The 14,962-nt window shown below is 47.0% G+C and overlaps 1 protein-coding gene across 2 annotated transcripts in view; it reads left to right on the forward strand.

The window, feature by feature from the left end:
* Positions 1-14,962, forward strand: part of ERICH3 (glutamate rich 3) — a 325,653-nt gene that overhangs the window by 145,636 nt on the left and 165,055 nt on the right. For both annotated transcript variants that reach the window (XM_069232437.1, XM_069232438.1), the window contains exon 8: positions 11,558-11,738. In XM_069232437.1, the coding sequence (XP_069088538.1) occupies positions 11,558-11,738 (181 nt within the window). The remainder of the gene's footprint in view (positions 1-11,557; positions 11,739-14,962) is intronic.

The following is a 14,962-nucleotide window of genomic DNA, read 5'->3' on the forward strand; positions in this document are numbered from 1 at the left end:
CGGCCGTGCGACAGGTGCAGCAGCACCCGCCGCACTTTTCACTGTCTGCTGTGCAGACAGTGAAAAGCGGGGTGGGGCTGTGCCTGGGGGCCCCTGCACTGCCCATGCCAAGTGCATGGGCAGTGTAGGGGCACCCAGGGGCCCTGCATCTCCCCTTCCCGCCAGCCTTTCCATGGCGGTCTCTACCGCCATGGAAAGGCTGGCGGGAAGGGGAGTCGTAATCCCCTGGGCATCTCTGCCCTGGCGGATTAAAACCGCTGGGACAACCACGGCGGGAATCCGCCGGTCCCGGCGGTGCGACGTCGCGGCGCTACCACCGCGGTCATAATACACCAGATTGTACCGCCAGCCTGTTGGCGGTTCAATCGCCAAAACAGCCCTGGCGGTCTTTAACCTCCAGGGTTGTAATGAGGCCTTTAATTTCTGCAAAGTAAGCTCTGTGTTTTAACCTGAGCTTACTCTGCTGTTTTAATTTATTTTTACTTGTTTGCCTGTTCTTGTTATGAAAAATATAATGGTGTCCCAGTTGCAGATAGTGTCAATAAACGTTGCATTTGTTCCTAATTTAAAAAAAAATACACATTGGTTTAGATGCTTTTCAAATTTCTATTTGTTTAGCGTTTTACTTTACTTTGTCAAAGGCAGCAGCATTTATGAGGGAAATTCCCTTTTTTCAAATTTTGAAATGTTGTTCAAGAGACTACAGTCTAAAGGATAATAGATTCTACAAAGTGTCTGATTATCATTAACTCATTGGAGCTGTGTGAAGGAAGTTTGACAGTGCACAGTAGAAAACGTCACTGTACCTGTTAACATACTAACTCCATCTACTAAATAAGGGCAGCAGCTTCTATAATCTATAATTGTAGGTATACCCCTGGCTGAGTTAACATATTGGGTACCGAACATCTCAGGATGATAACTATCTGCACACGTTCTGTAATTGACTGGACCTAGATCAGTTATGAACGGGAGTCTTTCAATAAAGAGCCTCTATTATGGAGCACGAAGTAGTTCCAAAATTGTAAAACCTGTGTTCGTCAGCACGTTAAATAATATTTCTAAAAGTGTAAGGCTATGCTTTTTGGCAGGACCAATTCATAGCTAACCCCATCTTAGTACTAAGTGACTCTCCTGTTTTGAGATGTCTTGAAAGAGATTTGGATGCCTAAATTAATTTGAAATGTACTCTTGTTGACCTGTATCCCACAAATTTCTGTATAAAGCCTAGTCATCTCTCAGTGTATTTTTCATCTTCTTTTATTCTTCTGTGGCTCAGTCATGGAACCTGTGATTCTGGCTGATTATCCACTGACTTGAACATGTTGTTTTGTCTCTGTGGAGTGCTCTGTTGCTAAACTAGACTGTGTTTCACATGTATGCAAAAAGGTAGACGCCATAGGTAAAAGGATGGCTGCTCAGGCTTCTAATCACTGGTGCATTGCCAACTTGCAAGCCCTATTTGCAAGATATGATCCAGCTTACTGAGATGAGATTAGACCTGGGTGGAGTTTGCGAAGTTCTGCTTAGTGGAACTCCCCGAAGTGCTGAAAAAACTCTGCCCTGCTATGCAGAGCTCAGCGAGGGGCGGAGTTTGGGTAAGTAGCTCTGTTTGCGCTGAGGATGCTAACTTCGTTCTGCTGCTTAAGTAGATTTTCTACTCCAGCAGCAGCTTCCTCAACATGAGCTGTAGTAACCTGCTGCGACTGCCCGTGTTCAGAAATCTTGCTCGCGCTCATAAACTTATTGATTTCTCTTGCTCGCTTACTTAACTTTGGAGAGAAAAAACTCCACTCTGTGTCAGAACTCTGCACAGAGTGGGCAAAACTCTGCAAACTCCGCCTGCAGAGCAGAATACTTTGTCCATCCTAGATGAGATGGAGGTGCTCCTCCAATATCTCCAAGATGAGCACAGCAAAAGGAGACAACTGATTGTCACAGAAGGGCAGACAATCAGCAACAACTCGTATTAGATGTGTCCAATATCTCCAAGATGAGCACAGCAAAAGGAGACAACTGATTGTCACAGAAGGGCAGACAATCAGCAACAACTCGTATTAGATGTGCCCTTGATGCTGCAGACACTGCTGCACGTGGCATCAACACTAGTATCATTGTATGGAGACGTGCCTAGCTTACATGCTTGGCTTTAAACCCAGGGTGCAATAAGCAGCGCTAAGCATGCTCTTCCATAAGGAGCATCTTTTCGGCCCTTAAGTAGACTCCACTGTTGAGAAACTGAAAAAAGACAGTGATACAGCAAAGACCATGGGTGCGTTGCAGTCCCCTTCCCAAAGAGTTACTTTTCATTGCCCTACATTCAGAGGTGGTTACAAACCACCATCTTCAAAAGACTCCAACTCTCAGTCCAGACAGCCTTCAAGCTTCTACTCATGTGGCTTCTATAGAGGCACCTATAGAGGTAGCAACACAAGTGCTAAATGTAAGAGCGTCTCTACATCAACCTCTAAACAGTGACTATTTACATCTCTCTCCCCCACATTCTACATCTATTGGGGCTCAACTTCAAGATTTCTGCGCGCAGTGGGTCAACATGACTTTGGACCAGTTAGTCCTCTTCAATATCCAACATGGTTACTGTCTGGAGCTCGTTACCACTCCTGCAAACATCCCCCCTCACTCTCACTGGCTCTCTCAAGAACACCTTCTTCTTCTCAAGCAAGAAGTACTTCTCAAAGGGACCATCGAGCCAGTTCCACTACATCACAAAGGAACAGAAGTATATTCTTAATACTTCCTCATTCACAAAAAAGACGGCTCTCTCAGGCCCATTCTGGACCTACGGCCCTTAAACCATTACATTCTTTCTGAACACATTCACATGGTCACCCTCCAAGACGTGATTCCCCTCCTACAACAGGGTGACTTCATGACCGCCCTCGATCTCAAAGACGCTTACTTCCATATTCTCATCCACACTGCGCACTGCAAATATCTCAGACTCATGGTTAGAGGAAATCACTACCAATTCAAAGTTCTTTCCTTCGGGGTCACCAGGGCTCACAGGGTCTTCACAAAGTGCTTACCTGTAGTAGCAGCACATCTCAGGACGCAAAACATTTACATACTCCCTTACCTAGACGACTCGCTCATCAAAGCCAGCATGTTGGCACAATGCCAGTGTCACACTCGGATGACAGTGGACCTTCGGCATAATTTAGGTTTCACATTCAGCTTTTTCAAATCCCAACTTCAACATCTCCAGATACAACCCTATCTAGGACCTATACTCAATGCACAATTGGGGATAGCATACCCCAATCCAGCTTGTGTGTACAACTTCCAGTGATACGCCTGTTAGGGATGATAGCCTCCTGTATTGCCATCGTTCCCTACGCCAGACTTCACATGCGTCCCCTACAGCACTGTTTTTCTTGTCAGAGGACTCAATCACAGGGTCACTTGAAAGATCTAGTGTTGTTAGACAACCTACACACCGCTCCCTGCAATACCCGAACACCACTGTAGGAAGCTGGCTCTGTATATACTATATCAAAATGAGATATAGGCCCTCATTTCAACCTCAGCTGTCTTTTCCACAGACCGCCGAGGTTCTGCCGGGCTGAAGACCGCCAGTGTTGGCAGTCTTCAGCCAACCATATTATGACTGCTGGCAACCCTCCGCCCTTTTTTGGACGGAGAGTGACCAGCAGCCATACTGGTGGTCAGCGGTGTAGTGGAGGCTGCTCCACCCTCACTGCCACGTCATCAGAACACCGCCCACCGAATTACGTCTCAGTATTCGGGGTGGCGGTGTTCTGGTGACGGGGTGTTGGTGGCGGAGCAGCCCCCATGGATCCCGTTCCCTCCCAGAGGATCACCGAGACAGGTAAGGTGATCGGCCGTTAGGGGAGGGGGGTGGGGAGTAGTTGTGTGGTGTGTGCGTGCATCGGTGTGTGCATGTGAGTGTTTAGAGGGGGTGTGTGAGTGCATGTATGTATGCAGAGGTCTAATGTGTGTAGGGGAAATGTTACATGTATGTATGTGTGCATGTGTGCATGTATGTGCGCGTGTATGTGTGTGATTGGTGTCAGCGTACGTATATGGGGGGGGTATGTTTGGGCAGTCTATGGGGGTCGGGCGGGGGTGGGGAGGGGGTCCTGCTACCTTTGGAGGGTGGTAGGGGGGTTGTGGGTGTTGGGGTGGACTCGGGGGAGGGTGGAAGGGGAGACCCCAATCAGTGCCAGGGAATGAATTCCCTGGCACTGATAGTGCCTACTGCCGTAGATTTTGTGGCGGTTCCAAACCCCACGAAATCCATGGCGGTATGCGGGGTCCTGATACCGCCGGTTGTCTCCAGCCTGGCGGTCGTTACTGCCGTGGCGGGCGGTGCAGTACATTGGCGGTTTGGCATATGCCAAATCGCCAATGTCATAATGGGGCGGTAATGACCAACGGCCTGTTTGCGGTCTTACGGCCATTATTGCACCGTCCGCCAGGGTCGTAATGAGGGCCATAGTGTGCATAGAGTCCAGGAGTTCACCAGAGGCTTAACAGAGGCTAAAGTAGATAATACTAATGCTGTCTTTTGTGGTAGTGTGGTCGAGCAGTTAGGGTTATCATAGGGTAGTGCAAAGCATTTGTTGTACACACACAAGCAATAAAGGAAGCACACACTCAATGACTAACTCCAGGCCAATGTTTTTTATATAGCAAAAATATATTTTGTTACTTTATTTCTAGAACCACAAGATTCCGTTTGCAGGTAAGTACATTTGCAAGTATGTAGCAAGTATATGTATCAACACCACTTAGTTTCAATTTGGCAAGTACAACGGTTTTCAATAAAACAGCAAATATCTATTTTAAAAGTTTACCCTGATTTTCAAAGGCAGTTCTAAGGGGAAAGAAAAGTAACAATATAGTTTCAAGGTAAGTACAAGACTTACATTTCCAGTCTTCGGGGTTAGGATGTCCACAGGTTGGGGTTCAAGTTAACCCCGAACACCCACCACCAGCAACACAGGGCCGACCAGGTGCAGAGGTCAAAGTAGTTGCAAGATTTAAAATTGAGTTCCTATAGAGACTTGGGGCACTCTGAATCAGGCCTGCTTGCAGGTACGTCTTCGGAGGGCAGACCTGCGGGGTTTAGGAGAGCACCGGGGGGCCACAGGTCAGCACCAAACACACACCCTCAGTGGCACAGGGGCGGCCAGGTGCAGGATGCAAACTTAACATCGGGCTCCCAATGCTTTTCAAAATGTAGGGCCTAATTATGACATTGGCGGCAAATGGCGCCTACCGCCATGGCGATGGCCGCCAACATACTGTCGCCGTGGCTATGGACCGTCCATCGAATTATTACCGTCGCCGGAATTCTTCCAGAAGTGCTGGTGGAATTCCGGCTACAGTCATGGCGGCATGCAGCGGTAAGGTGTCCCATGATACGGCCTGGTGGTGTTTTGCTGGCGGACGCCGCTGTAGGCAGCAGCGCCACGTCCCATCTCCTGCCGAAGGACCCCCTGCAAGCAGGTATATAGATTTCTCCAACAGGAGAGGGGGGTGAGGGATGTTGTGTGCGTGAGTGGGGGTGTGTGTGACTGTGTTTGAATGCGTGCATGCGTGTGTGCATGAGTGGGTGTGTGTGTACTTGTATGTATGTTCGTGTGTGTTGCTGTTAGTGTGTATGAATGTATGTATGCGTTGGTGAATGTGTGTATGCATGTGTGTATGTATGTGCGTGTATGTGTGTATATGTGGGGAGAGAGAGGGTGGGGGAGGACTCTGGAGGGAGGGTGGTGGGAGACACCTATCAGTGCCAGGAAAGGAAGTCCCTGGCACTGATAGTGTCTACCGTCATGGTTTCCATGGCAGTACAGAAACCACGGAAACCATGGCGGTGGGCGGGGTCAAAATTCCATGGGCTCCAGTCTCCAGCCCGGCGTTCATTACCGTCATGGCGGTCGGTGTGTTAACTTGGCGGTTTGGCTTTTGCCAAACCGCCAATGTAATATTAGTGGAGGTATGTACCGCCAGCCTGTTGACGGTAATACCTCCACTATTGCACCGACCACCTGGGTCATAATGACCCCCTTAGTCTGCAGGCATTATTGTGGTGGACAGGAGCAGTCAACCCAGGGTGCACACTAGGTCAAAATCACCTGGGGACCAGCACTAGTCTATTGGCCAACCTGGATACAGGCTGTGGGGGTCGGGTGCAGAGTGGGCAGGGCTCGCAGATCCGGGGTGGTTCTGGAGTCCTTTGTTGGAGTTCCTTACCGGACAGGGCCACTGTCCAAGGGAGATCTTGGTCCTCTGGTGTGTAGGCCATCCTCTTGAGGCTTTTAAGAGGTTGCTGGTCCTGAAGGATATGTCGCCTTTTTGTAGCAGGGGCTTCAGAAGCTGGAGACAGGCTGATGGGGCTGGGGAGAAATCTGTTGGTGTCTTCAGTCTTCTCTGCTTGGGGTCAGCTTAGCAGTCCTTCCTTCTGGTTGTCTTCTTGAGGTAGGCATGAATCTGGTGAGCTAGGTTCAGGGGTGCCCCTAAATACTAGATTTCGGGGTGTTACAGTGTTCAGAGGGCAGTAGCCAATGGTTACTGTCCCTGAGGACCCTTCCTGTGCCCACTCCCTTCAGGGAGGGGGGCACACTCCTAACCCTATTGGTCCCTATCCTCCACACCAAAATGGAGGATTCTGCAGGGAGGGGAGTCACTTCGGCTCTGGACACCTTAGAGGTGGTCCCAGCTGAAGTGGTCACTCCTCATTGTTTTTCCTAATTTTCCTACTGGACTTTCTGCCAAAAGTGGGCTTTGTCCGGTGTGAGGGCATCTCCACTAGCTGGAGTGCCCTAGGGCACTGTAATAGGAGGCCTGAGCCTTTGAGGCTCACCGCCAGGTGTTACAGTAGGGGGGGGATGTGAAGTACCTCCACCCGTTGCAGGCTTTGTTTCTGGCCAGAGAGAGCACAACGGCTGCCACAGCATGTGGTCAGAAACTTGTCTGGAAGTGTCAGGCTGGCACAGATTGGTCAGTCCTGCACTAGAAGTTTGGTTAAAACACAGGGGGCACCTTTAAGGTGTCCTCTGGGAGCATTTTACAATAAATCCAACAATGGCATCAGTGTGGGTTTATTGTACTGAGACGTTTGATACCAAACTTCCCAGACTTCAGTGAAGTCAACATTGAGCTGTGGAGTTCGTAATGACAAACTTCAAGCACACCTACTTTATATGGCCACACTGCACTGACAATGTCTAAGGATAGACTAAGACACTGTAGGGACATATTGCTCATGCAGGTATTCCCTCATCTGTCTTATAGTGCACCCTGCCTTAGGGCTGTAAGGCCTGTTAGAGGGGTGACTTACCTATGCCACAGGCATGACAGCAATATACTACCTTCAGAAAGAGGAGGGACACAATCACTCCAATTGTCACAACTTTGTCAGACAATATTGAAATGGGCTCTCCACATCACATACACCTAGTGGCAGAATATCACCAAGGAACAGACAACGACTTTGCAGACCTGCTCAGCAGGCTGCAGCAACAAGTCCACGAATGGGAACTCCACCCTCAAGTCGTTCAGAATAATACCAGAAGTGGAAGACACCTCATATTGATCTTTTTGCAACAGTGGAAAGCACAAAATGCCAAAGCTTCGCTTCCAGGTATCCACACCCGCTATCCAAGGGCTACACTCTGTGAATGAACTGGTCAGGGATATTTGCTTATGCTTTTCCTCCTCTCCCTCTCATTCCCTTCCAAGTGAGATGGATCAGACAAACATCTTTCAACATGATTCTTGTATCTCCCACATGGGCTGGCCAGCCCTGGTTCACCACACTATTGGATTTCACAGTAGGTTGCCCACGAGAAGCTTCACAACAGGCCGGACCTTCTCACGCAAAACCAAGGTCAAGTCAGATACCCAGATTCCAAATCACTGAACCTTGCTCCATGGCTCCTGAGATCATAGGCCATCATTACAACCCTGGCGGTCTAAAAACCACCAGGGCGGCGGTCTCACTGCCGATGGGTCAGAGATGAAGACCTCCAAATTATGAGTTTGCCGAAGCCAAATCGCTGATACTCTGCCCATCCTGCCGGTTTTCCGCGGTCCTCCGGGCTGGAGGTGACCACCGCCGGTAGCCCCCCTCTATGAGGACACCACCATGCCACATTATGGGCCGTAATATGGCCTGCAGCGTTCTTTGGCGTGGTGGTGCCGGCGGTGGAACTGCCTCTTTACCGCTGACCGCCAGCCTGACTGGTGGCGGAATTCACCCTATTTCGGGCAAAATTCTGAAATCAGTCGTAATAGGGAAGTCTTAAGACCGCTAGCACTGGCGGTCTTTTGTCGCCTGTGGCTTCGTCAGTCTTTCGTCACCCGTGGCTTCAGCGGTCATACGAAAAGAACGCCAAAGTTGTAATAGGGCTATAAAGTTTGGTTACCAGGCCCTCCCTGCAGAATGCATGGAAATTCTCAGAGAATCTTGTAAACCCACTGCCAGAACTTGTTATGCTGCAAAGTGGAAATGCTTTGTTTGTTACTGTCAACCCAAACACGTTAATCCCATCAAAGTTACTGTCCAAGACATTGACTGTTACTTGCTTCATCCACAGAAACCTAATTTAGCTTACACCTCAATTCGCTTCCATCTCACAGCTATAGCTGCATACCTACAGAACAGACAACATACATCCCTCTTTAGGATTCCAGTAATTAAATAATTTCTGGAAGGGCTTAATGGGTCATTCCACCAAGATAGCCCCCTGCACCATCTTGGTACCTAAGCATTGTTCTTACCAGGCTGATGGATCCTCCTTTTGAACCACTTCATTCTAGTCCACTTTAGTACCTTTCATGGAAAGTCACTTTTTTTAGTCACTATCACATCACTTAGACATGTTAGTGAGCTCCAGGCCCTAACCCTAGAAGAACCATTCTTCCAAATACATCAGGACCAGGTGGTTCTTCATGTCAATCCAAAGTTCCTCCCTAAAGTGGTCTCTCAATTTTATATTAATCAATCCATTAAGTTGCCCATCTTCTTTCTGCAACCTGACTCAGTTGCCGAAAAAGCCCTTCACACTTTGTACGTTAAATGTGCATTGTTGCTGTACACTGACAGAAGTAAAGAGTTTAGAAAGACTAAACAGCTCTTTGTTGCCTTCCCTCTACCTCACAAAGGCAATCCAATATCAAAGAAGAGCATAGCTAGGTGGATAATAAAATGTATTCAAACCTGTGATGCTAAAGCAAAAATCCCACTTCATCTTACTCCCAGAGCACACTGTACCAGTAATAAGGGAGCCACTATAGATTTCCTTGAAAATTCATTCATAGCTGACATTTGCAAGGCAGCTACATGGTCTACACCATATAAATTTACAAAAAACTATTGTGTAGATGTACTTGTATGCTAGTAAGCCAATGTAGGCCAAGCAGTACTAAGAACACTTTTCAGGTCAATTGCAACTCCCACAGGATAGCCACCACTTTTCATGGAAGGACTGCTTTACAGTTTATGCAGAGCATGTGTGTCTACAGCCACATGTGCCATGAAGCAGAAAATGCTACTTACCCAGTAAGCATTTGCTGGTGGTCTATAGTGCTGTAGATTCACCCTCTCTCCTCCCCGGATGCCTGTGGCTGTTTCAGCTATTTTATACTTGTATGTAGTTGGACAAATGTAGTTACATTTGCATTGACATCTCTTTCTCTATATTTCCTCCACACTCCTTTTCTCACCCGCCTGAGGGAAAACAATCTAGCAAAGGAGTTAATGCCCATGTGTAGTATCACCGAGAAGGAGGAGTCACTTGATCCCGTGATTTAATTTAGGCCATTTCTGCTCCCCTTGGGGGCAGATCGACCTAATTCCATTAGGCCAATCTGCCCCCCGGGGGGCGGGAGGGCAGAAACCACTGAGGCACCAGGGATTGATGTGTGTGTTTTGTTTGGGGGGGCAGCCCCTTGGGCAAGGGTCGCTCCCCATGTGGGCACATTACTGTTGGCCATATCTGCCATATTTTTGGAAGGCTCATCTGCCCCCAAGGGGGGCAGAAAGCCCACCAGAGACCAGGGAATTAAAAAACAAGCAAAAAATAGTGGGGTGGTAGCTACCAACCTGTATGTGCCTGGTTATGCCCTCACCCCCACTGAAGGGGGTAACAGTCTTTTTTCTGTAGGAAACCCTTTTAGGATCTACATAGATTACCCCTTGCCGAATACCAGAACTTTGTCAACTTTTCAGAAAGGTTTAGCTTTCTGTGATCCAGCATTGGTTTCACACCCATTTCTGTCACTAACTGGAAGGAGGCTCAAAGCACAAAAAATAGTTAAAATGGGGTATGTCTAAGTATAAATGCCAAAATTGTGTTGAAAAATTTGGTTTTCTGATTCAAGTCTGCCTCTTCCTGAAAGCTGGAAAGATGGTGATTTTAGCACCATAAACCCTTTGTTGATGCAATTTTCAGGGAAACAAAACACGAGCCTTCTTCTGAAGCCCTTTTTACCCACTTTTTTAAAGAAAAAAACGTTTTTTTTGCTATATTTTGGCTAATTTCCTGGTCTCCTCTAGGGGAACCGACAAACTCTGGGTACTTCTAGAATCCCTATGATGTTGGAAAAAAAGGATGCAAATTTGGAGTAGATAGCTTATGTGGACAAAAAGCTATGAGAGACTAAGCTCTCACTGCCCCAAATAGCCAAAAAAGCCTCAGCACAGGAGGGTAAAAGGCCTGCAGCTAAGGGGTTAAATAAAAATGCTGATTTTACTTAAGCGTAATTGCTGCCAAAATTACAGTAGTAGCCTAGTCTTTAATGCTCCTTTTCTCTCAAAATTGTAAATCTTTGACTGTGGATAGGGAAGAGTATACTGGAGATGTAATGCCTGAATTGTAGTCTACGGAATCAGGAAATTGGGCGTCTTTATGCCTGTTGTGGAAATCGAGGTCTCCTGCCGACCTGTGGCCACAAACATTAACACCAAGTAATTCAGGTTTATATTAAATTGAGCTTTGTAAGTACCCTAAATGTTTGAGGACAAAAAAGTTGCACAGCCCAGTACATCAAAGTGAACGTAACTGGAAAGAATTACCAGTAGAAGCTGAAGACAAGCCAGCCGTCTAAGTTAGACTGCACTTCAGACAATCTCCTTATTTCTACCTTCTATTGAAAAGCTAAAGTTAGCTCTACAATGAAATTGCTCGAGTTTGTTTCCTCCTCACTCGACCATATGGGTACACATATGGTTGCTTTGTGATGTTTGCCTGTGGATAGATGTTTCGTACTCACAACACACACACCTATTCTTGTTTAGGAGTTTTCTCAAAAATACCAAATTAAATTAGGGTAGAATTGGGATTTGTATTTAATATTATCGCCGAATCAATACTCGTGATGTGGAATTTTATTTAAAGATACCATATGGAACGATTCTCGAAATGGAATATTATTGTAAGCTGTGATATTCAACAGCATTCTATATGAAAATGTTACATTTGACAGTGACATGCAATTACATGCCAGTTGGTAATTTCATGCTTTTCTTTACCTCATAATGAGTTACGTTTGTGTTTCTTTCACCTAGGATCCAGTCAGGTTTCATAAAACGTCCGTACACAGCAACGTGGCTATTACCATGATCTACCTTGGGAAAAGTGTGCGGTTATCTCATGATGATATAGATTACAAAGATGAGATAAAGGTTTTTCAGCAGCACTGTGGGGGTGAAAACCTTTGTATCTATAAAGGCAACCTACTAGAAGGAGGTAAGAAAGTCAGTATTGTACTGACATAGATGACATTTAATTTGGCCTGGTAAAGAATTGTAGGACAATAATGCCAGTATTTACCACATTGGACCACTGAATACCCCACGTTAGAGTTGGCGATAGCCATTGTACTTACGGTTAACAAAATGTATCACTTGCTAGACATGTGCTTATTATTTTCCTGATGTCAGCTTTCATTCAAATCTATCAAGAGGAGAGAATGCTCTTTTTAGAGTAGAAAAAGTAACTTTTTAAAAATTGAATCCCATTAGAGATAATGCTTAAAAACAAATAGAAAATGTTGTTGTGCATTGAATTACACTTGGAATGAAAGTAGACATTTTCTAAGAATAGGCACTTTTAGTGGGTTGGTCTAAAACCCTCCAGTAGTGTTTTAAAATATGTGCATTACAATCATGTGTTAAGTGCGATTTGAAAGTTTCGAGAACTCAAGCTTGAGATTCGATTTTGAATTCAGAAAACAAATCTGTTTGGCTGAGATAGCTGTTTTATCCTTCATTCTTGTTGTTCTCAAATTGTTCCTGAATGATTAAAGTAAAATCACGTTTTAATTGGTTGTATCAGATTAAAAATTGTGATTTAGGGAGAATTCCGTCCATGCAAGTGGGAAGTGGGGTTGAGACCATTCCTAAAGTTGCACCTTGAAAACTAAATCAATGGGTCCCACGAAAGTGCACTCCTTAACTACAGGAGGCCACTAACGACTGATCTCAGAGGCGGCCGAGGCCTACATTGTTGCTTGGGTGGCCGGGGACGAGACTCCTGCAGCCAGATACTTACCACCGCGCCCGCTCCATATGGACAAGTTTCTTATTATGCCTCCTTGCAGGCCATGTTCCATTTTCTTGTGTTGTTTATCCATGACATATGTTCTTGCTTTCATATCTACTTTGTTTGGGACCTTTTTACTAGGACCCCCATTGGTTCATTTAGTTTTTGCCACAGCTTGTAGTCAAGAGGATGGGGCAGAGATCTGTTGGCACTATCGGGTTGAGACCCTTATCCAGGGGCGAGTAGCTATCGTGACTATACGAATAGCTGAAGGCTGGTGCTCGGGGGCCCTCCCATGATTTTACGTTATAGTGTAGTAATGGTTGTTCAGCTCCAGACACACGTCCCTCACTATAATGTGGTCACATGGAACGTCAGGGGAATGTCCACTCCGCGCAAGCAACAGCTCATATATGCTTTCCTGAGAAGACACCAAGTCCATATAGCAATGATGCAGGAAACACACTTATCCTCAACCACGATAGAGAGAATGCGCGCTAGCTCGAGATTTCAATTTATGGGCACCACTTCCTCGTCCTTCGCTCGTGGTGTTGCAATATGGATTGCACCGGGTTTGCCATACACGATCTCAAACACACGGTTCGACCCAGACGGTCGCTATGTGTTATTGGAGGGCTCCTTGGATGGTGCGCCTCTGGCTCTCATGGCGCTCTATGTGCAAACACCACCCAAGGAAGCTTTCTTCATGCTATGTCTGCCAGCCTCTTTAGGGATCCCACTTGTGAGAGTATTTGGGGTGGTGATTTCAACTGTGAGCAGGATGTCCATGTTGATCGCTCCTTCCCCCCACTACTTTCCACCCCGAACTGACAGATCTCGCACGAGTTCACATATTGGAAGATGAAGAATGGCTTGTGTGACATTTGGCGCATGCAACACCCAGCAGAATGCAAATACTCATTTTACTCCCCGGTCTATGACCTACACACAAGGATAGACCTGTTCTTTGTCTCGCCTTCGGTGGTACACAGGGTATACGCCTCAGATTATCTAGTGTGCACTGAGTCGGATCACTGCCCCTCACGTATGGTTCTGGAGGGTGCTTGCCCGAGAGCTCAGATACCCACATGGCGCTTGCAGCCAGAAGTCTTAACAGATCCCCCTTTCCGTGCGGAACTAGCTCAGTTAGACACTTACTTCACACAAAACCACAACACGACTTCATACAGGGTGACTGAGTGGGATGCTCACAAATTGGTGGTGCGGGCCACTGCATGGCTGCCTCTGTTGGGGTTCGCTGCAACCTGGTCAGAGAGTTATCGTTCTTGGAGACTAAGCTGCGCATAGTAGAAGTCACAGTGGCTAGTAATCTGCAAGCGCACTTACGCCCATGCGTGCAGATCGCAGAGAAGCTGACGATAGACTATGTAAACACGACTATATTACACAACAATATGCGGAGGGGGACAGGGCTGGATGTTTGTTGTCTTGGCTGGCACACAATAGCCCCCGCTCTTCACCCATAGGAGCGATCCGTCCTGATACCAGTGAGATAGTAAGCACCCAACCAGCGATTAACAAAGCTTTTCATAACTATTATAGCGAATTATGCATGCCCTCCCTCCCCCTCCATCGGGACAAGTAGCCGGTTTCCTGCGTTATCTACAGCCGCGCCGTCTGCTCCAGGAGCAGGCGTCTGCATTGGATGGTCCTATCGATATAGATGAAATTCGTACTGCACTGTCCCAAATGTCCCGCAACAAGGCGCCTGGCTCAGGTGGTCTCCCAGTTGAATATTTTGTATCTCTACCACCCCATCTACTGCAGCCCATGCTTCGGGTGTTTGATGAAGTGCAAGACAACTGCCAGCTTCAAAGCGAGAGGCCCTCATAGTGGTACTCCCGAAGCCTGGCTGCGATCCCCTTGACGTTCACTTGTACCATCACCTCTCATTGCTGAATACAGATTGTAAGGTGCTTGGGAAGATACTGGCCAATAGGCTCCTTACTTATAACCCTCACCTGATCCACGAGGATCAATCGGGCTTCATACCTGGCAGGAATACTTTTCTGAACATCAGGCGTTTGATCCACATAATACATAATGCAGCTCCTATTGCCGTGTCATTGGATATAGAAAAGGCATTTGACACGCTGAGCTGGGACTTTTTTTTCAGACGCTTGCCGTGATGGGGTTCGCATGGGTTTCATAACATGGGTTAGAACACTTTACTCTGGCCCAACGGCTCGTGTCAAGACTGGGCACATCATCTCTGACTCATTTCCCATCTCCAGGGGCACCAGATAAGGATGCCCGCTGCTGTATGCCATGGCTATGGAGCCTTTGGCTGCCCATCTTAGAGCACATGCACATCACATAATCTCCTTGTATGCAGATGACATGCATCAAGCTTCGGAGCTCTTGGACTCCTACGCGGACATTTCCGGCTTACTTGTAAACAAGTCAAA

Source organism: Pleurodeles waltl, chromosome 4_2 (assembly GCF_031143425.1).
Source record: "Pleurodeles waltl isolate 20211129_DDA chromosome 4_2, aPleWal1.hap1.20221129, whole genome shotgun sequence".
Lineage (NCBI taxonomy): Eukaryota > Metazoa > Chordata > Amphibia > Caudata > Salamandridae > Pleurodeles > Pleurodeles waltl.